The sequence below is a fragment of the Mustela erminea genome, chromosome 1, assembly GCF_009829155.1.
Source record: "Mustela erminea isolate mMusErm1 chromosome 1, mMusErm1.Pri, whole genome shotgun sequence".
In the NCBI taxonomy this organism is placed as follows: Eukaryota; Metazoa; Chordata; class Mammalia; order Carnivora; family Mustelidae; genus Mustela; species Mustela erminea.
The window spans coordinates 155,206,739-155,234,600 of record NC_045614.1 but is presented as its reverse complement, the minus strand read 5'-3'; the positions used below and the strand labels follow the sequence as shown (position 1 = coordinate 155,234,600).

General features: G+C 39.7%; 1 protein-coding gene across 1 annotated transcript in view; it reads right to left on the bottom strand.

The window, feature by feature from the left end:
• Positions 1 to 24,207, bottom strand: part of IGSF11 (immunoglobulin superfamily member 11) — a 136,503-nt gene extending 112,296 nt beyond the window's left edge. Inside the window, exon 1 of the mRNA XM_032348067.1 lies at positions 23,782 to 24,207. Coding sequence (XP_032203958.1) covers positions 23,782 to 23,833 — 52 coding nt within the window. The 5' untranslated portion in view covers positions 23,834 to 24,207. The remainder of the gene's footprint in view (positions 1 to 23,781) is intronic.
• Between the last annotated feature and the right edge of the window lie 3,655 nt (positions 24,208 to 27,862).

Genomic DNA, 27,862 nt, shown 5'->3' with positions numbered 1-27,862 from the left:
CGCCCAGGTGCCCCTGGATTTTGCTTTTTTATGTCCTTGGATTGTTGTTGATCTCTTCAACTTAACTATAAGATATCAGAGAGAAATAGTATATTCTACTAGGGGCAGGGTGGCCATAAAACACTTAGTTCTTAAACAATTTGCCTAATGAATTTTGTAAATTGAAAATATGAGATGGTACTGATTCTTTTGTCAATGTTTACTAAACATCTACCATGTGCCAGGCACTGTGCTAGATTCTAGGAACTCAACACAGTACAAAATAAATTCTAGACAATTTATAGAAACAAAAAACTGTAATTTATAACTAATAGAGACATTAGAGACCTCTGAGTCTAGTCTACCCACTTTATGGTAGAGGAAGTGTCTTGCCCAAATTTATCCAGGTAGTTAGTCATAAAGGCAATATATAAGAGATTTCTCATCTAATCTCTCTTTCTTATCTTTTTCCACCAGGTTGAAGGAATTTTGAGTAATAAAACAGATTAAACACTATTTTGGATTAAGGTATTATATAAAATCTCACTATTTTAAAGTAATATTAATCTATATGTGAAAAGAGGCTTGAATGCAGTGACAAACAACAAATCTAAAGAGAATGAAATAACAGAGACCCAGAAGTGGGAGCTGAGATTCATCTAAGTCAGCAGATGACATCTATTTGCACTCGTTAGCACTGCCTGGCATGTGCTACACCACCCCCTCGGGTAATTTACATTTTTTTTTAAAGCATGTATTTCTAAATTTAGGAAGTTAGGATAATCAGGGTGGAAAAGCCCATCTGTTTGACGTTCACTCCAGCTGCTGCAGATTCTGAAATGAAATTTGAGTATTTTCTTGTCTGTTTCATCTTATCCAGTCTGGAATTTGAGGACATTATAGTAGAATAAAAGTAGCTCAGGGCAGAGGATGCAATAAGTTTTTTTGTGTGTGTTTTTTTTGTTTGTTTTTTTTTAGCATACACAACACCCCCCATTGTGTTTAACTAGCCCTACCACAATTACACAAGCACATCCACTATTTATACACATCTGTGTACACTCATAGTATGTATACATTTCCTTGTATAATATTTTTGGGGGGTGGTGGGTAAGGCAGAGAGAGAAAGACCCTCAGAAGAGATCATGTTTGACCCTAATGGGGTTAAATTTAATTTGTACAAGCCAGAAAAAGTAACTGAAATAGTGCTTGACCCTATTATTCCCCTTATGTTATTAGAGAGAGTTTTAGCCTAGATCCTGGTCCAAACTTTGCCACCTAAAAGCTGTGTAGTTTTGAAAAGATGACTTTACCTCTCTGGCTTTCTCATTATATAACATGAAAGAATACAGGGAGGAGGGGAAGGAAGAGAGAGTTAAGCAAAGAAGAGAAGCCAAGAGAATGAAGGTGCTTTCCAGATCTGTAATCCCAGGACTTTATGACAGCTGCATGAATTTTCAAAGAGAAGCCTCTGTTAAGTAGAAGCAGCTTCCCCGTTCTGGTTTGAAATTATCAACATTAAATCCAGAAGCAAATCAATAAACATCAATTTATATGCCTTTTTATTTATCTTTAAAGTGTATGAGTCATATATATTGGAAGCTAAGTAAATATTTAGTATATACTACAGCAACTTAGAAATGTTTTTAAAATAAACAGATTCAAACAATTCTACATTTCTAAAGGACAAAAATACATTAAAAGAGAAGCAAACATTATCTAGGACGATGTTTATTACAGGTGATAAATGTTAAATGCAGCTGTTAATAAAACCCCAAAAAGCTCATCTAGAGAAATAAAGGTGTCCCGTGTCCATAAACCTTTCCCGAATACCTTCAACATGCAAGGTACTGTGGTCTAAGCAACAGCAGGTCAGCAGGAACCGAAACCCCTACAGGGTGGCCGGCCAGTTCCGATTTCGTAGGTGAGACCTACCAGGCCCAACAGAACCAACAAATCACCAAGCGTTTCAAGCCAGAGACCCAGCACAGGCCGCAACACCGCGACCCTGTGACTTCACTTAGCAAACTGTCACGTACCTGGACAACACACCAGAAATCATAAGGCTGCAAAAGCTTTAAAAAGCTTGTTTACCAGGACTTCGGGAGACCTAGGTTCTTAACAGAATTCCTCCCTGACAGTTCCATTATTCTCAGCCTACAGTACCTTAGAGGAGAACAAACATTTTAAGAAGCAGCGGGGACCTGAAAGAGAAACCTATGAGGTCATCTTGTACCGCCTCCCATGTTGTAGGCTCTTCTTGCCTCTGCTGCATGCCCAGTACCTAGAACAGTGTCTACCACCAAGCAGGCCGTTGAGAAATGCTGAATGAATAAACAACAAATGTTCAAGGTAGTGCGGCCGCATCAGGGCTGAGGGGAAGAAAGAGAAAGGCTTTAGCTGTTCACACCAGGCGTTAGGGCACTTTCCCTGTCGGAGCAGCCACTCTGTGGAGAGGCTCGCAGGCCTCTCTTTCCAGACAAAGAGCAAGAGTCAAAGGTTAAACAACACTCTGACCAAAGAAGAGAGGAAAGCATGGGACTGTGTAGAGTACCTAGGTGAGCTGGGATGAAGGTGCTGAGCTCTGAGAGAGAGAGAGAGAGAGAGAGAGAGACAAGCATAAAAGACAGCAGTCTGAGACCAGAAAGAAAGCTGGGCCGGGGAGGTTAGCAACAGGCTAAGCAGCAGCAGGGACAAGAGCAGGCACAGACACAGAGGAGTCAGTGCCTGGACCAGAGCCAGATGGCAGGCACAAAGGGTATCTTGTGGGGCTGCAGGAGTCCCACAGGGAAGGCGGGAGGTGCAGGGACTCTCCGGAGTGAAGGTGTATGGGCCCTTGGGCTGGAGAAATTGGGGGAACCAGGGTGGTATGGGTCATGTGTTCAAAGCTTCTCAAAGTAAAAACTGCTTAGAAATATGTCAGTACAAGCAAATAATGGCATGTACATTAGTAACGAAGATGATGGTCATTTATGGTAATTTATTAGTCGGGCTGTCATTCCTAATCTTTTTTAAAATCATCTTCAGAAATCTAAAGGGTAAAGCCAGTTCTTAGCAGAAGGAAGAGAACACTGCAAATATAGAATTATTGACTATGCAGGAAAATGTTTAGAATGCCGAAGCACATAGTTCAATGTGTACAGATTACATGCATAATAGAGCTTCGAATGAGTTACCATAGCTACAAAAAGCTAATTAATTTTGAGGAAACAAAAGAAAAGAGATATCATTAGGGACAGTTTCAAAGAGCTGAAATAATAAACGTGGCATCCAAATTTAACTCACATTACTCCCCAATAGGAGCTAGCAATGCAACTTTCCACGTACCCACTTCTGCTATGGTTCCCCACCCCCTCCCCACTCCCATGTGCCAGGCCTCCACTAGGCCAGTCCGGATCCTATTCACATGCCAGGAGACTCTGTGACTTTCCACCTACTCCGTAAAGTCTCTCTCAACTCCAGATGACCTTGCAGCCCGAACTGTACAATCATCACCAACTACGTACGAAACAAACATGGATTGGGCACTGGCGGTATCCCAGGCGCAGTGCCAAGGAGAAGGAAGGAAGAATGGGATTAAGCACACAGGTGAGTGTGAAGGTCACAGCCAACAGGTATGGACTAAACTCTGAACAATGTTCTATAGAGAAGGGGGAGGAAGAAGCCAACTCAGGGGGAGACCACGTGGGACAAAGTCCAATCTGCCCCCAGAACCATAAGCATTATTTTCCAGGCCCAGAAAAAAAGAGGAGGAAGGGGGATATCAAGTTGAAACTATAGTATTTTCTTGTTCCCCTTTCCCTGAAGCAGGAAGAAGTACATTTGAGAAACCAAAAGGCATGAGTTCTGACTTTATTTAACTTTTCTAAACATCAGTTGTTTTCTTCTTTGTTTATAAAATGGAAACAACGCAAGGCGGTGGTAAAGATTAATCATATAATGTATACTGAAGGACAAGTACTTGGACACATTTTTTTTTAATTTTTTAAAGATAAATGGATTATTTATTTATTTATTTATTTCAGAGAGACAGGGAGTAGGGGGCAGAGAAAGAATCTTAAGTAGACTCCAATCTGAGCTAGGAGTCCATTGTAGGGTTTGATCCCATGACCCTGAGATCACAACCTGAGCAGTAACCAAATGTTGGACACTTAACTGACTGTACCACCCAGATGCTCCCCTATGAAACATTTTAGGTAGGAAGAAGTAAAAAAATGCTTCTTCTCTTCCCTCCTCAAAAACCATAAACTCAGTGAAGGCAGGGATAGAGATTTATACTTCTTTCCTGTCACCTGCATGAACAGAACTTTAAAGCATGATTTCTTGTTGACATAACTTTTCAATCATTCCCATTTGAATTTTATGACTTACAAATCTCCTATCATGCCTACTTATTCAACATAAATAAAAATAAAATTTTAACTCATATCCAGAGCTGTATTACCCAAAAGAGACAAACACTTAAGGCACCAGTAAGACAGGAACAGGGTGGTAGGAGGAAGACAGAGGGAACATTTTTAAGGCTAACTGATATCTGATATTTCAGAAAAAAGATCAAGGCAGTCCTCTTGAAGTCCAGCTTTCTCTTTATAGTTTAGTGTCCCATTCTGAGTTTCACAGCGGGGGGGTGCGGTACCATGATCTTTTCATGCTAAGGATTCCAAAGATCTCTACAAACCCTGCTCACAGCTCATATAAATGTTCCCCAAGTTCTTCTCAATCAGGGCCTAGAATGAGACAAAACCACCACAAAGTCAAATGGAGCTTAAAAGAAAAAACAGAACCCATTTACTGACTGCCTGAACCTGGCACAGTATTGGGTACTTTACCTATTGTCTTACTCTTCCAGACACTTAACTCCAGGTACTGAAATTCATTCTACTGTATAACTGCACAATTTCCTCACTTGGAAACAAGGATAATAGTCATCTGTCTCACAGACTTGTCTTGGAATTGATGAATAAACATACATAAAATGCCTAGGTAATACATGGCACATGGGGAATACCCAATAATTGTAGCTACAGTTTTCATAGAAATTTGACAGCCAGACTAGAAACTCAGGACACTCTAAAATCAGAAGAAATGCATGTGACTTACAGAGGGATCCAGAAGTGGTGGCAGCAGCAAGACTGAAGCTCATCAGAGCTGGCACTAGGGGCAGGATGACTTGGCTTGCCACCCCTTGGCACATGTGCCCAGAGCCTATTCAACTCCAGTGTTCCAAGCTGTTTAACCACATTCAGTTCACTGTGGGCACCTCAGGACCAAAATGCCTGCCAAAATCCAAGTATTTAAAAAAAGCACTCCAAGTGATCAAGCAAATAAAGAGGCTTTTCTTAAAAGAAAAGATCATTTATCGAGATTCAATAAACCACTGTAGTATAGTTCTTGCAACTTCTTACACATTTGCTGCCATGTTGGTACATCAGCTTAAGTTGAAAACTAGGACATCTGAGCAGAAGAGACCCCTAGATTCTGTAGAATTGGCCATGCATCTAAACATCATGTTATCAAGAAGAGGCCAATAAGTAAATTTACATTTCTTCATTGATAAAGGTGCATATGCATAAAAGCATGGTCTATTATCTTTCAAACTGATATGATCTTCTTACTACTTCCTACCTCTGCAACTCACCCCAAATCTAGATGGGTGGCAGAGGTCAGGGCATAACTGAATTTAGTCCAACCTGGTCAGCTAAGACTGATGCAATGATCTGAACAGACTTTTTAAGTAATCTTATACATGTCTCTTTTAGATAGCTCAGATAAATGCACAGTCTTTTAAATTTCTTTCTCCATGTCCTACTTTTCTTCCAGATGGTGTCTGACTGCCTGAAGGAGAGAATCCTCAAACTATCCCAAGGCAGAGAAGAGGAGAGGTAGCCATCACATCTACACAAAGTTGCTTGGGTCTTTACTGGATTCAGCTCTAGAGTATCCTGACTGAGTACTCCCTGTCTGGTAAGTTACAATTGGTCCAGTAGGGGGTAGTTGTAGTGGTGTAGTTGTAGTGGTGATGTTGAATGGGGAACAGAGCTGAATATGTTCCAGTCCCCATCTTTATACAATGATCCTGGCCATTTGTCTCTGATCTTGAAATTCATGTACAACACACAGACTTCTTCCTTCTCCTCAGACCTCTATAACTCCCCTCAGCAGAGTACACATACACTCCTAGTCTCTTAACCACTTCATGCCAGGCCCTGAGGAACCAGGAGCACTGCCTCACACTCCACCAGCTGTTGCCACTGCCTCTGTGTCATCACTCTAGCACATGTTCAGAGTGGTTGACTGCAGAACCTGCAGACCCCAAGAACCAGAGCACCCAGGCAAATGGCATGGATTGGTCAAAACAAGAATGAGAATCAAATAGGAGACAACACTTCACTCATACCACTAAAGAAACACACTATATCATAATGAGCTGAGTCATGTTTGGCTTTTAGACTAAATGATGGGAGTCTTGCTGAGGACAGGACCCAACCCTTTTTCATCTTTCTACCCAATTTCTGGAGCATAAAGGACACTTCAGTATTTTTGCTGTTTTGTTTTTCCTTAAAAACTGCTTAATACCAAAGAAACAAAGATGATCTAATTGGTTGGGGTAAAGATGAGACAGACAGTGTACAGGACCATTAACTATCTGGCTATATCTTCTTCTACCTGACCATTTTAACTACTACATAGCTGTACCTCAATTTCCTCACAAGTGCTCCCTAATTACTCCTTCTGATTCACTTAAATCTCCAAATTATAAGTGAACTTACCACTCTAATTATAGTTACGTATGTTTTAAGCTCCTCAAGACCGGTTACCATACTAAATACTCCACATACCCCCAGTGTTTACTACAGTGGTACACAAACAGTGGGTTTCTCAATAGTTCATTGGAAAATGAAAAGACATACTTTTAAGAAGTTGAGATATTCTCCCCCAGGAAAAAGAAAAAAATCAAATGCATACAACACTAAATTTTGCATAAAATTTCTGTGGAAACCATTTTGGACCCTAAGCTCAAATTCCTTATAGAAAACAAATGTAAGGTGGTGCTATTATCATGCAAGGTACCCAACAACAGGAAAGGCTATTATACCACTAAAATTATTATTTTTAAAAGAAATTACTATATAATGATAAAGTGAAGATGATGAGATTCAGAATGCAACCTCAGCTCCAGATGATGAAGATTGTATTAATGAAGCAGGAGATGATGATGATAAACAGGGCAGAGGCAACAGGGGAAGATGAGGGAGATAGGAGACCAAAAACAAGATAAAACAAAAGGAGAGAAGAAAATAATGCTATAAAAAGGAAATGAAGGGCGCCTGGGTGGCTCAGTGGGTTAAGCCTCTGCCTTCGGCTCAGGTCATGATCTCAGGGTCCTGGGATCAAGCCCCGCATCCGGCTCTCTGCTCAGCAGGGAGGCCTGCTTCCCCCTCTCTCTCTGCCTACCTTTCTGCCTACTTGTGATATCTCTCCTGTCAAATAAGTAAATAAAATCTTAAAAAAAAAAAAAAGGAAATGAATACTATTTACAAACAAAGTCAGATCTCATAGCCTTCTGGTTGGGTCCCTTCAGTATTTTGGGAAGTGAGTGTTTCTGGATTGACTGTTATTAGTAAGCATTTATTCATCACTTACCATGTGCAAGGCATTGTACTAGACCCTGAAGGTAATATGAAACATAAGACCATATCAAAGAGCTTATATAAGCAAAAAGACTGGACATAAACATAAATGGGTAAACCACCACCACAAGTTTTAACCCCTAGCTCCAAACCTCAACACACAGCCAAAAGATCATTCTGGGTGGACTGTAGTTCAAAATATAAAAGGCAAACAGCATAGCTTCTAGAAGAAAACAGAGAATATCCTAATAACATTGGGACAGGCAACAAATTCTTAGCCAAGACACAGAAAGTGCTAGTCAAAAAGGAAAAATTGTTAACACTGCACTAATTAAAATCAAGAACTGTTCTTTAAAAGACACCAAAGTAAGAAGACTGAAAAGACAAGTCACAGGGTAAAAGATTTTTGCAACACATGTAACCAACAGAGTGCCACTAATATGACAAACATTTTAAAACCTGTACAAATCTGGGAGAAAAAAAGACACACAGACCCTCCAATTTTAAAAACTGGCAAGTGAACCTGGGTAGCTCAGTCAGTTAAGCATCAGACTCTTGATTTCACTCAGGTCTTGATCTCGGGGTTCTGGAAGCAAGCCCCGAGAGGGGCTCTGAGCTGAGCAAGGGGTCTGCTTGAGATTCTCTCCCTCTGCCTCTGCCTCTCCACCCACGTCTCTCTCTGTAATAAATAAATCTTTTAAAATAAGTAAAAACTGACAAAAACCAAAGGTTCATCAACAGATAAATGGATAAACAAAATGTAATATATATATATATACATAACAATGAAATATTCAGTCATAAGATTTTACGAAGTTCTGATACATGTTATCACATGAATGATTCTTGAAAACATTATGCTAAGTGAAATTAGCCAGTCACAAAAGAATAAATACTGTATGATTCCACCTATGTGAGGTACCCAGAATAGAAAAATTCATAGAAATATAAGTAGACTAGACCTTACCAGCGGCTGGGGGAAGAGGAAAACAGGGAGTTACTGCTTAATGTTTATAAGGTTTCTGTTTGAAGTGATGAAAAAGCTCTGGAAGTGGTGATGATATTTGTACAACATTGTGATGCTTAATGCCACTGATTTGTACACTTAAAAATGGTTAAAATAGCTAATTTTATGTTATGTTTTACCATGATTATTAAAAATTAATGACACATTATATCCAAACCATTGAATTATAAAATAATAATGTAATATACCAAAAACCACCAAATTGTACACTTTAAATGGGTAAATTATACAACATGTGAATAATATCTCAATAAAGCTCTAAAGAAAAAAAAAAAGCAAGACTTGAGCAGACAGTTTACATAGGAGGATACCTAAATGGCCCACAAGGGGAAATGGTGAGCAACCTCATCAGTAATCAGTAATCAATTACAAACACACACACACACACACACAATGAGATACCCTTATTCATCCATCATAATGGCTCAAGTTAAATAGATCTAATAGCTTGTGTTCACAAGGATGTGGAGGAAACAGCTTTCAAACACTGCTAGCAGGCATAAAGATCAACACAACACTTTAGGGGAAATGGCAGTATCTATTGAAGATGAATACACAGTTTGTTTCCTAGGTATACACCTGACAGAAAGGTCATGTCAGGCTTTGCATCAAAGCCACACATGTCCAAGCACATTCACTTCAGCCTTATTCATTATCGGCCCAAAGTGAAAAAAACCCAAATGTCTATCAGCAGTGGGATGGCTAGGTGGATACCATGGTACATTCACAGGAAGAAGGTCTATACCATAATGAAGGTGAAGAAACCACAGCTACACATGATATGCAAAAACCTCATAAACAATGCATTTTAAGAGCCAGATGCAAAAGAATGCATAATGAATATGGATGATTCTATTTACATAAATTTCTTAAACAAGCCAACTAATTTTCAGTGTTAGAAGTCAAAAACTGACTACCTTTGGGGAGCAAGGGATGCTAGGGTGATTGAGGGGGCACTGGGAGTCTACAGGGAGAGGGCAATGCTGTCATTGGTTACACAAGTACATCCACTCACAATAACTCATTAAGTAGTACTCTTAAGATTTTTACACTATTTTTTGTGTATATTACACTTTTTTAAAAATTTAGTCCCTGTCACTATTGCCTTTTCTCGTAAATATAGCAACTTCGAAATATATCATAACCAAAGAAAAAACTGACTGAATATAAGTCCCTGCTCTTCAGTGGGATGAACAAAGTATGAATTAGAGAAAGGCAGCAGGAACATGTTACTGCAGGAACATGTTACAAGATAGTGGGAAGCTACTGTAAACTTAGCTCCTATAAAGGAAAGGGGTGAGAAACTATTAACCTTTTCGAAAGGAGAGCACACATGAAATGCAAATTCAATCCACAACATTAAAGAATCTGTCTTTTTTTTCATTCTTTGAAAATGAGAAATGCCTATACTCTAGGGAAAAAAATTTAAATGTACAGGCATATCTCAATTTCATATATGGAATTTCAATTCTTTGCCTGTGAAATGAGAGAACTGGATTGTCCGTTATGTAATACAAGATAAAAGCCACTGAAAGCAGAGATTTCACATTTACCCATTCACTCGACAAAGCAATCGCCTGCCGTGTGCAGGCACAGAGCGCTCATCCTTTGGAGCTTGCAACAAGTGTGAGAGAACGAGGCACGGCTGTCTGGAGGCGCTACCTATCAGGGGAGCAGGGCAGACTGTTCTGCCTTCACAGATCATGAGAGGAAAGGATCCCCGTACAGAGGGGTCAGGCCACAGTGTGAGGGACCAGGCTGGAGCTGGGCCTGGAAGGGCAGGAATATGGCTTTCAAGAGAAGGAGGTGACGGGTTTCAGATCCACCAGCAAAACACGAAATAAGTCAATCGGAGAAAGACAATTATCATATATGATCACTCTGATATGAGGAATCTGAGAGGCAGGGCAGGGAGTCGTGGGGGGTAGGGAGGGAAAATGAAACAAGATGGGGCCAGGGAGGGAGACAAACCCTAAGAGACTCTTAATCTCAGGAAACAAACTGAGGAATGCTGGGGGAGGGGGGCGGGGAAGGGATAGGGTGGCTGAGGGGTGGACTTTGGGGAGGGTATGTGCTATGGTGAGTGCTGTGAACTGTCTAAGACTGATGATTCACAGACCTGTGCCCCTGAAGCAAATAATACATTATGTGTTAATTAAAAAAAAAATAAAATAAAGATCCACCAGCAAAGGTTGGGAAATGTGGGCAACAAAACAGAAGAGGCAGACAGGACCAGAGTGGCAAAGGGCACTGGGGACATGCTAGGTGGGGAAGAGCAGAAAGCCAGAGGGCACAGAGGATATTAGGAAAACTTCAGAATTTCTCCTTTAAGGTGTTTTGACTTTGTGTTGTTTTGGTTGTTGGAGGAGGAGAGGAATATGATGAAAGCAGTGTTTGACAGAAAAGCAACCTTGCAGAAAAGCAAAGGTGGATCAAAGCGAAGAGAGGTGAAGGAAACATCAGCCAGAAAACTGGCAGAACAACGTGAACTTAAAATGATAAGGGTAAAAAATCTCGAAGGTGGAGAGAAAAGAAAGGAGAGTGAAGTTAAGAAAACTAAGAAGAAATATTCTCAAGATTTGGGAGTTTCCAGATATGAAAAAATAAACTATTTTGCATAAGAACGGGTCATGGGATCATACATGTGTACAGCACTGTGCCGCCACAGTCCACACAGATTCCAGAGTCTGCCCAAAAGCAGCAGCGTGTGCCCCACGCCCACACACACATTTACCTAATTAGCGATTACATATGAAGCAGAAGGGCAAGGAAAGGCTTGTGAAGGTTAATCTCCATGTGGAAAAGCTGAATTAGTTTCCCTGCCATGCTTGGGATAACAGTAACCAAAGGAGTAGGGGAAAAGTTTCCACTACTCTTACTCAAGTCTAAGAGAAGTGCCAACTTCCACTATGTCAAGAGAATCTGAGAATTCAGAGGAAGTGCTCAAGACTGCAAATTATTTTTGTGTGCATGGTCTTCATCATCAGTTTATAGAATATTTGTTAGACACTGAAGGAGTAAGCAGATTTGATTTATTTTAATGCAGGCAGATGGCTTGGTCATGGAAATTGTGAAGAGATTACTGAGCTGCTTCCTCAGATCAAGGACATTATGGAATTAAAGCCTCTAAGAGACCGTGCTGGTCCAGGTCCCCGTGGCTCACAACCTTACACGTTCTTATTAATGAGAAAGGAAACTCAACCCCTTAAACTGGAAGGAACCAGGGAAGAAGGGGTGGGGTGGGGTGGGGGAGAGCAATTAATTTGTCCAAAGAAGTATAAATGTTGAGATGCAAACCAGAAATACAGATTGATCAAAGGCCAATTAAAAACGTGCTTTGCTCTGAGGACACTGAAATCATGAATTAAGAAGCATTAAAAATCACAATTTCAGAAAATACATTCACGAAAATGAATCATGTTTAAGTTGCTGTAACTATTTTGGAATAATTTAACGATCTGAAAACAAAGTATACTTACTAAGACAACATAGTAGGCATTGAGTTTATGAATCTCTGGATTATTTTTAAAATTCTGCCAATGTGACTAACTTTTGTCAATTTTGGAGTCCACCTGGCTTTGTATAAAAACATCTTCTTTCATAAAAATGCAAAGAAAAGAGCTGGGAAACACCATCAATGACATAAGACCTTGAGTCAGAATCCAGACATCCCCTAACCACACCCCCCAAAGCTTTCCATTTAAGTACCACTATCTTCCTGACTAAAACTCCCTGGTTTTTGTTTTTGTTTTTGTCTTTTAAAGTTCACAGACTTGGGGTGCCTGGGTGGCTCAGTCAGTTGAGCTTTCAATTCTTAGTTTCAGTTCAGGTCATGTTGTCAGGGTCATGAGATCAAGCCCTTCTCTCTCCCTCTTCCCCTGCCCTCTAACCCCTCCCCCCCCCACACACCCCCATCCCCCCACCCCCCTCCCACCGCTGGAGCACGCTAAATCAATCAATCAATCAAATCTTTGTAAAAAAGTTCGCAGGCTTTTCACTTTCAATCAACAGCAGCACTAGGAAAATATCTGTATTTGTCATGTAACCTCATACAGATAAAATTTAGACAAAAGAATTTATGAGAGAGAGGAAGAAAAAAGTCACAGAAATCAAGACAAAAGACCAGAATATAGTGATTGTGGTAAAAAGATTTGTCATATTTATGGTCTGCTTATCACTGACCCTCTCCCTCCTGACACATATAAGATCTATGATATAAAGGATTTAAGAGAATAATTATGTACATAGTAAAAAAAACAATTTAAAAATAAGAGTCTTTATATTTGAAACCACTTTTTATCTTTCCACAATAGATAAGGATGGTTTTAATTCCTAGAATTAAAGAAAGTCTCATTGTATTGATGAGAGGAAAATCAAGTAACTTGTCTTAAACTAGGGCAAGTGTTGTAAAATCTTTGGAAATCTTATGTCTTGTAAATATGTTAAAACTAGCCATATAGTGTCTCCAACTTATTTTATGTCAATATTCTTAATACTTGGATGCCAAGTCAAAGAATCATGAGATTACAGAGCTGGAAAAGAACAAGAGATTACCTCATCCAACTTCTTCATTTTATAAATGAAAGCAAGCCTGGAGAATTGTAGGATGTGTCCCAGGCCACATCTCCCGTTGGTACTCCCTACACAGAACTCTTACCTTCTGACTCAAGTTGGAGATGACCAATCCTTATAACAGTAACTGCCACTAACCAGGCATTTTTTTTTTAACGCCAGACTTTATGTCAGACCCTTGAGAAATGTGTCATTTTATTAAATTTATATGTACAAAGATGTTCAGTACAACATCATTAATATAAAAAAATCAGAAATAGGGGTGCCTGGGGTGCTCAGGCAGCTATATGTCCAACTCTTGATACCAGCTCGGGTCTTGATCTCAGGGGTCATGAGTTCACGCTCCAAATTGGGCTCCACACTGGGCATGTGCTTACTTAAAAAAAATATCCAGAACAACATAAATGTCCAACAATGGGGAAATAGTTAAATATACAGCATATATGTGCTATGATATACTGAATGATCATCAAAAAGAATGAGGTAGCTCCATGTAACAGATGGAAAAATACTCTTGTTAAATTGGTATGTTATACAAATAAGTTATAGAATGATACTTATGACATTATTTCCTTTTTTTAAAATATGAGAAAAATTAGTGAACTGGGTTTAGTTAAAGCTGAATTAAAAATTTTTAAAATAAAATTATGTAGAAGAGGTAAAAATAATATATAGGTAGTATAAGATCAGATCAGATATGGAAATATCCAGAAATATAATACAGGACAATAGATCTGAAATTCAGGAAGAAGCAAGTAGGCAGATTGAAAAGATACAATATCTCACAGAAAAAAAAAACCTCATAAAAACAAGCACACCACTATATATTATGGCTAACCTATAGAACTATAAAGATAAAGGAAGGCTTTTGACATCCAGATACAAAAAGTAAATTACTCTCAAGAAAGAAAAATTAGGGACGCCTGGGTGGCTCAGTTGGTTAAGCAGCTGCCTTCGGCTCAGGTCATGATCCCAGCGTCCTGGGATCGAGTCCCACATCGGGCTCCTTGCTCCGCAGGGAGCCTGCTTCTCCCTCTGACTCTGCCTTCCACTCTGTCTGCCTGTGCTTGCTCTCGCTTCTCTTTCTATGACAAATAAATAAAATCTTTAAAAAAAAAAAAGAAAGAAAGAAAGAAAAATTAAATCTAGACTGATTTCAGACTTCAGCACAGCAACAGTCATGCCAGAAAATATGGAGTAATTCCTAACAAATTCTAGGAAAGACATTTTGATCAGTAACATACGTATATATACAAATTAACCTTTAATTTGGATAGAAATAGGCAGGGAAAACAGGAAGTAATTCAGAGAACAAAGTAAGCACTTAAACAATTCTAAATGATAGTAATGATCTAGATTTATCAAGAAATAAATCATAATCATCAAATGTTAAAATGGACATTCTGGGTGGCGTGGTTTGGAATGATATGTTGAAATATTCCTTTCTCCTGCTTTGTTTTGTTAAACTTAAAATGAACATAAATAGGGACACCTGGGTGGCTCAGTTGGTTGAGGAGCTGCCTTTGGCTCGGGTCATGATCCTGGCGTCCTGGGATCGAGTCCCACATCGGGCTCCTTGCTCAGCAGGGAGCCTGCTTCTCCCTCTGCCTCTGCCTGCCATTCTGTCTGTCTGTGCTCGCTCTCTCCCCCTCTCTCTCTCTGATAAATAAATAAAATCTTTAAAAAAAAAATGAACATAAATACCTGAAGTCTGTACTGTTCAAGCACAAATAATATGATTTCATTTAGGTAAGTTAAAACAGTCAAAATTAGTTTTCTGAGGTATCTCCCACTGTTTTCCAAAGTGGCTGCACCAACTTACATTCCCACCAATAGTGTAAGAGGGTTCCCCTTTCTCCACATCCTCGCCAACATTTGTTGTTTCTTGCCTGGCTAATTTTTGGCATTCTATGGTGTAAGGTGGCATCTCATTGTGGTTTTGATTTGGAAAACAGTGTGGAGATTGCTCAAAAAAGTAATGATAGAGCTACCTTATGACCCAGCAATTGCATTACTGGGTTATCTACCCCTAAGATACAAAGGGAATGAAAAGAAGGGCCATATGTACCCCAATATTCATAGCAGCAATGTCCACAATAGTCAAACTGTAGAAAGAGCCAAGATGCCCTTCAACAGACGAATGGATAAAGATGAGGTCCATATATACAATGGAATATTACTCAGCCATCAAAAAGGATAAATACCCAACTTTTGCATCAACATGGCTGGGACTGGAGGAAATTATGCTGAGTGAAATAAATCAAGCAGAGAAAGTCAATTATCATATGGTTTCACTTACTTGTGGAGCATAAGGAATAACACAGAGGACATTAGGAGAAGGAAAGGAAAAGTGAAGGGGGGAAATCAGAGGGGGAGACGAACCATGAGAGACTGTGAATTCCAAGGAACAAACTGAGGATTTTAGAGGGGAGGGTGAGTGACTTTACAGGGGGTATGGGTGAGCCTGGTGGTGGTATTAAGGAGGGCACGTATTGCATGGAGCACTGGGTGTTATAGGTAAAAATGAATATGTAAAAAATAAATCTTGGAACACTACATCAAAAACTAATGATGTATGGTACTAATGTAACACAATTTTAAAAAGTCAAAATTAATGTATACTTACAGAAACAAACTGACATTTGACAGACCCAAGAGCAGAGGACTTAACTGCAAAGGCAGATGAGGGAAATTTTCAGTGATGGAAATTTCTATATTTGACTCTGCTTACACAAGTGCATAAATTTATCAAAATTATATAATATTATACTGAAAATAGGAGGATCTTAGAGTTAGTTATATAGTTAATTAAATAGTTAATTATATTTCAACAAAATTGACTTAAAACACAAAATGAGTAATTCATGAAAAATTTTCTGGTGGCATGGTGGTTGTTAGTCACATACAAAATACACACACACACACACCTACACACACACTTTCCACCTAGTGGCTATGATAATTTTCCTTCTAAATACATTCAAACATAATTGAATTTTGAACCTAGATTCTAGATAGAGGGTAAACAAAAGCTCCAAAAAATGTAAATGACTGGTCCTCTATGTGATCCATAAAGATCCTCACTAAAGGAAAAAAAAGTACATGTACATGCAGACTTTGTCATTACAAAAATGTCTGGAACAATGCACAGCAAAACCAGAAGATTTGGTGGGTGGAGGCAGGGTGAGTCAATTCTTAAACACTTCTGCATTGTTTGATTTTTTATGCCTAAGATATGTTACTTCTGTAATTAAAAACATATAAAATATACAAATAAAGAATTTTAAGTGAGCTTATTATGCTTAAATAATATATGCATACGTTACTTAATACCATCTTACATAGTATGCAATAATTATGGGCTGTCTCAAAAATAATTCTCAAAAACAAAGAAAGAAAGGAAGGAAGGAAGGAAGGAGGAAACTAACATTCCACTATAGTAACACCAGAGTTTTATACAGTCTGTGAACCCAACAGGGCTCCAAGATCCTTCCAGAAAATCGGTGGGGTAAAAGCTATTTTTTTTTAAAGATTTTATTTATTTATTTGACAGACAGAGATCACAAGTAGGCAGAGAGGCAGGCAGAGAGAGAGAAGGAAGCAGGCTCCATGCCGAGCAGAGAGCCCGATGCAGGGCTCGATCCCAGGACCCTGAGATCACGACCTGAGCTGAAGGCAGAGGCTTAAACCACTGAGCCACCCAGGCACCCCCAAAAGCTATTTTTTTAGTGATAGTAAACTGCAATGTGCCTGTGCCTGTGTTGACACTTGTGCTAACGGTGCAGACACAGCAGTGGGTGAACCACGGGCCTTACGGCCCTCTGGGTGCAGGCACTGAACTCTCCTCACAGGCCTCCACATCACAGGCTCCCACGAAAACAGACAATCCAGTTTCACTGAAGAATGCCTTTGATGAAGCAGTAACAGTAATTTTATTAAATCTCGACCTCTTATAATATCCTGTGTGACAATCAGGTCACACAGGATGAACCATCGGTCACGTATGCTGCAGACCGAAGCACAATAGCTGTACCGGGAAGAGCACTGGAGTGACTCCGTGAGCACAAAGCTGAATGAACTAGTTGCTGGTTTCGTGGATCAGCATTTTTACTTGAAAAAACAACCTACAGACTACAATTATTCAGACTTAGGTATGTGGCAGGCATTTTCTCCAAATTGAACAAAATAAGACTATCTCTTCCAGGGAAATAACTGACAGTTATCTGTTCCCAATGATAAAATTTGGGAAAATATTAAAATTTTACAAAACCTGCATCTGCCACTGCAGCTTAACAGTTTTCCAAGACTTAAACACACTTTTGATAAGATCAGTGGTGATATTAACAAATGTGATGTGTTTATATTATACAATTTAATGTATGTCAACATTTGTAAAAATCTGTATTGAGGAACCAATATTTTCGAAATTATCAATGCACAGTGTACCAAAAAATCATGCAGTGTATCAAAAAATCATGTACCTAAAAATCATACACTCAAGTTGCAATATATATCAATGGATTTTTTAAGAGTTTTATTTATTTATTTTGACAGAGGGAGATCACAAGTAGGCAGAGAGGCAGGCAGAGAGAGAGGGGAAGCAGGCTCCCTGCTGAGCAGAGATCCCGATGTGGGCTTCTATCCCAGGACCCTGAGATCATGACCTGAGCCGAAGGCAGAGGCTTAACCCACTGAGCCACTCAGGCACCCACCAATGGATTTTAAAATAACAGAGCAAGAAATGTTTATTGATATGGTTTCTAATTTTGCATGGTAACCAATCTTTAAGAAACTACAACCTATTTAGTTTTGGTAAATATCAAAGAATATCCAAAATTATTTGAAAATGCTATCAAAATACCCCCTTCCTCCTCTAACTACATATCTGTGTCAGGCCTGATATTCTTCATATATTTTAACCAGAGAAATACATCATACTAAATTGAACACAGAGGCAGATGGGGAATCCCACTGTCATCTAAATAAGTCAGACATTACAGAGATTTCCAAACATGGACAACATGCCCCTCTTCTTGCTAATATTTTTTGGTTTGGGCAAAAATTCTCACTTTTTGCAAAAATATATTACTTATGTCAATATACAATGGACTTCTTGTTGTTTTTAAATTGATTAATAAATATTTTTAAGCATTCTTACTTTTAGTTTTTAATATGGTAAATATTGGTAGATATAATCCACATAAAGAAAAACTCTTTATGCTCCTCAATAATCTTAAGGCCAAAAGTTTGAGAATCTTTGTCGTACACTGTTAACACATTTTTACATGTTCTGCATACTTTTTTTCTTCTTTCATAAAATGGGAGTAATGACAATAATATTTATTGAAACTTTATCTTACATGAGTCTCATGATAGCCAGATGATGTAGCTACTATATCTTCATTTTTTCCCCCAGGATGAAGGTTTTTATTTAATTCAATAAGCAACATGGAAACACTGAAATCCTTTAAGCAAGAAATCCTGGATCATTCTAAAATGTACTTAAGAGAATAGATTTTTTTAAATTTAATTCATTAACATATAATGTATTATTTGTTTCAGGGGTACAGGGCTGTGATTCATCAGTCTTATATAATGCCCAGTGCTCATTAAAACACATATGCTTCCAAATGTCCATCACCCAGTTACCCCATCCCTCCAACCCCCTCCCTTCCAGCCAACCTCAATTTGTTTTCTATGATTAAGAATCTGCATACTGTCTAGAGTCTTGGCTAACAAGCAGACTGTCTTAAGTCTATGGCAGTCTGCACCTACACAGAGGCAATATGCGTAAGTGAAATGTACTACAAGCTTTCTTAACCAATGAAAGCGTAAAATGTTAGCCTGACTGAAATGTGTTCTGCAACAAGTGATGTTTACTATATTTCACCCTCACTTTTTGCCATGTATTTTGTATTCTGGCAAATGATCCTGACCTGTGGAGCTGACAGAAGTTGCGTAACAGGTAGTGATGAACCTGGTACAAGGAACCAAAGATGAAGTATTATAAAAGATGTCTGATGTTACTTAAGGCATCTCTGAGTATATGATGAAGGATGGAGCTATGATTAGTAGAAGACTTCTGACATTTTGAAAGATACAAACATCACTGCAGACTGAGAGGATGGTCCACAGGGAATGAATCCTAGCTGGAAGAAACTCTGGGGTGGCGGGGATGTTTTCACATGAGCAACTGCTGTCAACAGGGAGAGACTTTAGACAAAAGTGGGTGAGGGGCTCTCTAAACTAGGACATTTGTTAAAACTTCCATGGATGTGACCTTCAACAGACTTCAGAAAAAAAATTTAAACCTCTTTCCAGTTTTTAAAAATATTGGATTAATTAGTCTTTTAAGACTGGTCTAAGGAGTGGTCCCACCCTACTTGAGTTATACTCACAATGTCACACTGTGTTATTACACAGTTGTGACACTTGATTAAATAACAGCATTGAATTTCCAACCACTACCATTCATGGCTGCTGATTTTCAACTAATTCTCTGAAGATTCTTCCGAAAAATTCTACGGAGGACAAGAATTTCCTGAATTCACTGCTTCTGGGGTCTCAACTTCTTTACTGGCAAGGCTGTTCTAAAGTATGCGTCTAATACTGTCAGTTTGTTACCTCTCTCAAGATCAAAATGCTAAATGAAAGGAAACCAGTAAGTAGACATCCTCTAAGAATTTTTTTTTTTTTATTGGACAGACCTTTTTTTTTTCACATCAGCAAATTTGTATTTTTAATCCCTTTTTATAAACATAAAAATTGTGATGATATTTGCTAAAATATGCTCTTCCTATAATCCATATGTGAGGCAGAGTCCCACCATAGAGGACCTCTGTGGTATCTATCCGGCAATGGTAAAGAATGAACTGGTATCAGATCAACAGCTGAGTCTATCATTTGTGAAATTAGGAAACAGATTTTCTTTGCTGACTTCATGTCTTTTTTTTTTTTTTTAAATCCTCACAAATGTAAACTACCCTTTCTTAGGTGGTAGGAAACCAGATACAGAGGGAATCAATTACCCAAACTTTAATAGAAAGAAAAAAAAATCCTTCCACAGTTTAGGTAAATCGGCTTAACTAATAAGTAATTAATTAACTTTCCACTTTTAAGACCAAATTCAGCTCAAATCAGATGGTGTTTTGAACACCACCCAAGAACTGACAACCCCTCTGAAACCAGTAACTCTCAATTATAATTGAAGAAGGATATCAGAGCCTCCAGATGGTCTAAGGGACCTTCTCAAAATGCAAGGGTGAGATTTATGTGTGCCAGACAGTCCTTACCAAACAAAAGAGGGGGGTACTTGAAGTGAGGGGACTACCAGAAATGCAGTAATCCTACCTCCATTTGCCTCAAACATCACTACTGTAGATAACATAAATTCAGAATCCCTATTCTAAATGAACCAATGTAGATGAGAATTTCAGTGGGAGTACCACGATTTCCCCCAAACCAGCTAGTATTTCTAGTCCCTTGTTCTGCAGAACTCATTGCAATTAAATAATTTTGTGTCCCAGCACATCACCTTGTTTGCCACTAAATCACATGGTTTAAGTATGAAGATCCAAATGAGACTTTTCATTATAAATGCTTCCACTATCAAAGTGCGAAAACACATTTGAAAATGTGCCACATACTGTTACTGGGGGGAAAAGTCTTTACCCATTGCATCATTACCTTGAGTCTGACAACAGTCCTAAGCATAACATTTTAGAAGCGCTTGGTGATTTAATGTTTAAATTCCTTCCTGAATAGTCCACATTGAAAATACAGTGGATTAAGCTTAATTTCTCTAAAGTTTTCATCCAGTGGCTGCCACCTTTCATGTAGGTCAAACTACAGGTTTTTTACTAAAAAGTGAATCCTGCCAAAGCAGTTACATAATTCAAGTTAGAGCTAAGAAACCAAAGTTCGCAAGACTTTTTTCAGAATGCTAACGTTTAGGCTCATAATTCTTTTCATTTTCATTTCATTTTTATGTGATCTTTTCTTTTTATAGATTTTCTCAGATGCTGGAAAGTTATCTGCTATTTCAAGGAATCACAAGTAGCACAAAAAACACTTCAGATATATCTAACCTATTGATAGAACTATACAGAAGTCAACTTTTCAGTTCAAGTTCCCTTTGAAATTACTCCACAGAAAGTCAAACAAAAATAAAAACAGAAATCTCTTGACAAGCACTTTCTTTCAAAAATGTAAGAGACTCTCTATGTCTACCTTTCATGCATCAAGACTTGGTAGTAGCCAAGGTACAATGATTACCTACTCAGCATTCCATTTCTTTTCCTCCTTCATAACGAAGCCACTAGTTCAGGTTTCCACCCCTTCCCATGATTCTAAGTCCTAGGGACGGGCCCTAACTCATTCAAAACAACTTTGCCTTTGACTTCAACTTAATGGCAGTGAGGACATGGTATTCTCCTGGAGACTGTTACACTAGGCACAAGGATGCACACAATAACTATTCACCCACCACCCCTCCCCATCTTAAGGAAACTGAGTAACAGTGGCCTTCCCATGGCCTCCTGAATAAATCCCAAATTCACATTCAAGCTCTCTACTATTGTTTTACTGATTTTTTAGCCCTTTTTCCTTTCCACACATCTCCTGCTCTAGCAGCTAGACACTTGGCCTTTCAAGAATATGCCCCTGCACTTTCCATTTCATAGCCTTCATCCAGGCTGTCCCTTTGACTTGGAAAGAAGGCCCAACCACTCCCATGTCAGCCAATTCAAATCCTACTCAAAGTTCGGATCAAAAGTAAACTTTTCTATCAAGTCTTCCTTGATATCACCATTAATAAATGGCACTCATCATACATTCCTTGTATCGTTAATCATTTTACATGCTTACAGCCTGTTTTAAAACCGCAGACTCCTTACTGGCTGCAATCTCTTATGCATCTTTGTCCTCCACCATCCCACCCCACCAGACACCCAAATTCAGAAGGCAGCTCAGTAAATGTATGTTGAACAAATGAACATTATTGTTCATTTCTGAGGGTGAAAAGTACTTCTACAAAACAGATTATCATGAAGGCTGAGTTGTCCTTGGAAGTCTTTAAAAACACCCTAGGACAGCTGAGGAATAGTTCTGCTGAAGGAAAGGAAACAAATCAGATGACCTTGTAAGGCTGCTTCTGCAAATTACATCAACTCTTGAAAAGTACTGCCTAATAATTCAAAAACAGACTATACACAAATGCTATTTACAAAAAGAGCACCATTTATTATAATAGATGAAGGTTAAGAACAAATTATTTTTACCAAAATTGCAGCATCTCTTATAATGAAATTTATACCACTTTTCAGTTATATCCAAGAAATTGTACAAAAAGCTCATTTACTCTAATTATTTCACACTTGAAAGAAGTAGGACAGAGAAAAATGCCAGCCACTTCAAATGGGCAACCAGACAAAATTAATTTGGAAGCACTTACTCATGTCACTGAATTATTGTCTACACATCATCACCAAAAATATACCTACTGAACTCCAATAAAGTTACCTGCATTTCTGATGATTTCCTTCACTGGCATTTATGGAAAAAGTATACAAAATTTTGTATTCCTTTCTCCCCTACTAAATAAATTTGAACAATTTAAGTCGACTAAAATGAAGTTATTTCAAGATCCATGGGTAAATTATCAGTTCAAATAAGGCCGCAAAACTATGGGAAACATGTTGGTACCTCCAGAAACAAACAAGTTTAACCACAATATTCCATAAATCACTGAACCTGCTCTTTAAATAAAACCTTCAGAATAAATCTCAATAAATATCATCAATTAAATGGGACAGAAAACATTGCAAGGACAGTGCACTCACAAAAGAAAAAAGCACAGTATAAGATGAAAAATCAGAGTTCAATATGATGACTATTCATAGACAATAAAATGTAAAAAAGATTAAATAGAGAGTAGAAAATGAAATAGTTTTAAAAAAAACATTAAAAAATTAAGCACATATTTAGTCTTTTTGTTCTAATACTGTTACACTCTGTATTTCTGTAAACCAATTTAAATGCTTTGGGGAAGAAGCTAGAGTACAAAAACTATATTGTTTTCGAACACAGTGTAGCACACTGTATAGTTATTTTTAAAGTAAAGATCACATTTTCAGTCAAACCTGCATATGCTTGTTAAAGGTTAGGATAAAGCTGCAATTTAAAGTTTTCTCATTTATTTTAAAGGCACCTCTGTTTTTCCCGGAGACGCCGGATAACGGAAACTGATTCCAAATAGTATTTCTTCCTGGACCCAGTAAGTGCGGGAGTGGTTATCTGAAAAGCACAGCGGGGTCAGAAGCAGGTCCGGGATCCGCGGAAACCGAGAAGCGGGCGCAGTTACCTCTAGGATCTGGGACACCTGAGAAGCTCGGAGGGGGAGGGGGGACGGGGGCGCAGGCGGGACAGCAGCGGTGAGGGTGGGCGCGTGAGCCCCGGCCGACAGCAACGAATATGGCCCCTGGCAAAGTTGGGTTCGCAGGACCTGGCACAGGTCACCCCGGGCCCGCCGGCCCAGCCCGGCCCCACCGGGAGCAGAGGGCTCAGGCTACTCACCGTGCAGAGAGAGGAGCAGCAGAGGCGCCAGCGGAGAACCCGGAGAAGTCATTCCGGGGCCGCGGGGAGCGTGCTCAACGCCCGCCCGGGTCCTCGTCGCGAAGGCGGAGACGCGGGCCGGGCTCTCGGCGCTCTTGGGGCAGCCGGGTCCGACCGGCCGGGCCGGCACCGTGGGACGCGCAGCCGAGACAAGTGCAGCTCCCGCGCCTTGCCCCGCTCCGCAGACGCTGAGCTGCGACCAGGCGCGTCCCGGGCTCGCGGGCCTCGTCCCGCAGCGCCGCGGTCACCTCGCGCTGCCCCAGGACCCGACGGCCCGCCGCGCCGCCGGGGGAGCCACTCCCCCCCCCAACTCTCGCCCAGCTAGTCCGGCAGCAGCCCGGCTCCACTCGGCTCCGCACCGCCCACTCTCCCGGCTCGGTCTCCCGGGCAACCGCGGCTCCAGCGCGACGCCTGGCGGCCCACCCGCGGAGCGAGCGCGGCGCGCAGCTGGCGCTGCCGCGGCCACCTGTGCGCGGTGCCGCCCACTCCCCCGCACGCCGCTGTGAGCGCCGCTGGGGACCGTCCCGAGGACGCCCTCCTGGCTTGCAGGCAAGTCCCACCCCTGCGGTGAACTACTCCGCAGACAGGGGTGTCAGTCTTGATCCCCAGAGTCCGCTGGGAAGGACTTGCCACAACCTTCGTTGAGCAAGACTTTTTTCTGTTTTCAGATGATTTCTATGTGTCCATTTCCTCTCTTCTGTCACCTACATAATCTGGCAAAAATCTGATTCTGGCAAAATTAAGAATTGATGAGGTTTGTTCTATTCCATAGTGTTTAGTTTAGTTTTGTTTTGTTTTCTTTTCTCCCCACACCCACCCACTACCCTTTTTTCCTTAAAAGAGCCTAAGGGCTGTACCGTGCTTCTCATTTCCCGTTTCCGTCCAAGACCCTACCATCGTCTCTTGCCCCTTTAGTAAAACTTATCTCAACTTCTAATATTTAAAATTCTCCACTTTAAACGTTTTGGCTTTCTTAAACTAATTTAAACGCTTCGTTAACTAGTGAGGGGTTGATTTTATTATGGTCATTGTTACTTTGGGTTTTTATTTTTGGTTTCCTGTTTGTTCTGGTTGGATGGAAAGGGAACCTTCTTGGCATTTGAAACTATTTTACTTAAATATCTGCCTTCTCTTCTTATAAAAACTAAACTTCATTCCTTTTCCATTGGATCGCTGGTGTCTTAACAGCCCATGGTCACTCTCTGCTTCAGCCTCCGATGGGAACCTTCTAAAATTTTTGGAGGTACCTTCCATGGGAATGTCAAGCCATTCTGGTCAGTTTCTACACAGCATAGATTAAGATTCTTGGGGCCACTCGGAAATTTTGAACCCCCATCTGGCAAATATAATACTCCCGGGGCAATTAAGAATTAAAATAGTATGCACAGGAGAAAGGCAAATATGTAAAACATCCATACATCGGACAAAAACTGGAAGATAAGTGTAAAAATAACAGTGTCAAGATGGTGTTATTATAGATGCACGCTTTTATGGAAATTGATGATGTTATAATTTTATGTAAGAGAGAGAACACATTAAGAAATGCCAATCACCTTTAATATCAATATCCTGAAAAGATATAGTTTGTGAATTGAAGATGCTTCAACTTTGTTCACTACTTCCAATTTGTTAGAATCCCTTGCCAGACCTCTAATGGCCAAAATATATATATATATATATGACATATAGATTGACATTAATAACAGAAATTTTACATTTCAGCTGTGATTTCATCACTGGGCTCCTTCTCATTCTTTTAAATTCCACAGCAAGAACCAGATTTTCTTTCTCCATCCAGTTAAATTCCTTGTTTTGTCCTGTACATTTTCCCACATTCAAGCCTGGTCCCAAATAGGGCAGGAGTAAGATAAAATATGTTTTTTAAAGGTTTTATTTATTTATTTGAGAGAGAGAGGTCACAAGTAGGGGGGAGGGGCAGAGGGAGAAGCAGACCCCCTGCTGATCAGGGAGCCCAATACAGGGCTCAATCCCAGGACCCTGGGATCATGACCTGAGCCAAAGGCAGTCATTAACTGACTGAGCCACCCAGGCACTTGCTTAAGAGTAATATAAAGAGAAAAGTAAGGAAGCTGTCAGATGGCAGGTGCTACTCAGAACAGGTCTTCACTTCACTATAACCCCAGGTTTAAATATTGAGATAGAATATTCATTCTTTTTTTTTTAAGATTTTATTTATTCATTTGACACAGAGAGATCACAAGTAGGCAGAGAGGCAGGCAGAGAGAGAGAGAGAGGAGGAAGCAGGCTCCCCGCGGAGCAGAGAACCCGATGCGGGACTCCATCCCAGGACCCTGAGATCATGACCTGAGCCGAAGGCAGCGGCTTAACCCACTGAGCCACCCAGGCGCCCTAGAATATTCATTCTTTAATTAAATAAATAACCTAATAACCTAGGATGAAAAACTCTGATAAAGCAAGTTGCCTGATATATTTCTTAGCAAATCTATTCAAGTATTTACTAAGTATCTAACTGTGTAAGACATGGTTAACTTGAAGGTTAGACATAAAGTATAAAATATGACGCCCACACTTTAAAAAACTTACAGTTGTACATGGGATATATCCTCAAGGTCATGAATGAGAGAAAGTGAGCTCGCTCTCCTGCCTCTGTGTCACCATAAGGTACTTCTACATTCTACCAACAGGAGCTGGTGAGTTATAGGAGGAGTAGCCCTTTTCATAGAAAAAGAAATGTAGCTTCTGAAGGAAGAGTGGGAATAATCCGATTTCAGGCAGCAATCTGGCGGCCCAGAAGCTCAGGGCAGATGGTAGACGGTGGACTCACAGGAAGCCAGTTGGGAGTACTGAAAACTCAAAGTGCAGTTCACAGAGCATTCCAAAAGGACACTCTCACAGGAAACAGCGAAAAACATGTGCTTTTTAATTTACACAGATAATACCACTAGCATTATTTCAAATAAATTCGTTATTAGTAATGATGAGTTCCGCCAACTCTTTCATCCTAATCTGCTTTATGACCACAGTAGGATTTCTTTAAATCTCTTAAGTATTCTAAGTTCTAAAGCAACAGACAACATCTTACATTTGCATAATACTTTATAAACTTCAAAATGTTTTCACATATATTATTTCTTCTGATCTTCACAGCAATCCAGGGGGTAGGTCAGGCAGGTATTATTACCCCCTCTTCGCATATTAAGACACTGAGTCTCTAAAAGATCAAGGGATTGCAAATACCAAGGCAAAACTAAAACCAGGTTCTTATGACATTCATCCTATAGTTGTTTCCTACCATACCATGAAGTCTTTCCCTTTTATCTCTTTACAGACCAACATCTGAAGGAATTTATATAAACCATAGTGTCTTAAAGCTGTCTGGGGGAAATACTACCATTGTCACCCCAAAATGTATCCCCCCTCCATCCCACCACCACCACATCCTCCCTACCCCCACATAAGTAGCCCATACAATTTTGGCCATGTTGGTGCCACCCCCACTTCTAAGCGTGTTATAGTTGGTCTCTCTGACCAAGGAAGAAATGGAGAGGGAAATATCTGGGATCAGGAACCGCAGGGTGAAATGCTCTGATATGGTGTAATAATAATCTTGGCTTGAAAACATTAATGAAATGAGAATATGGTCAATTTCTAAATCTCTAAATATGGATTATCCCAATCCAAATGTTAATCCTAGACCAGCTTCTATTCTCCACCCATCAAAATGCTGGATCATCTCTCTACAGTCAGCTATTCTGCATTCAAGAATGGAAAATTAATTTTAATATTAGCTTAGGAGAAAAACAATTAAGAAAGAAAAACAGAGGGAATTATAAGGCTTTCCAAAGCCAATTATAAATTATTTTTAATTAGCAACTTTTAAATTATTAATAGTACCTATCTCTCTCCTTTACGTACATAATTAAAAGTTAATTGCATTTAAGTTTTTGAGGATGTTTGTCTATGGAATATTTTATTAGAATATAAGAATAAGAATCTTAGAGTTAGAAAATACTTTTGAGGGGGCGCCTGGGTGGCTCAGTAGGATAAGCGTCTGCCTTCA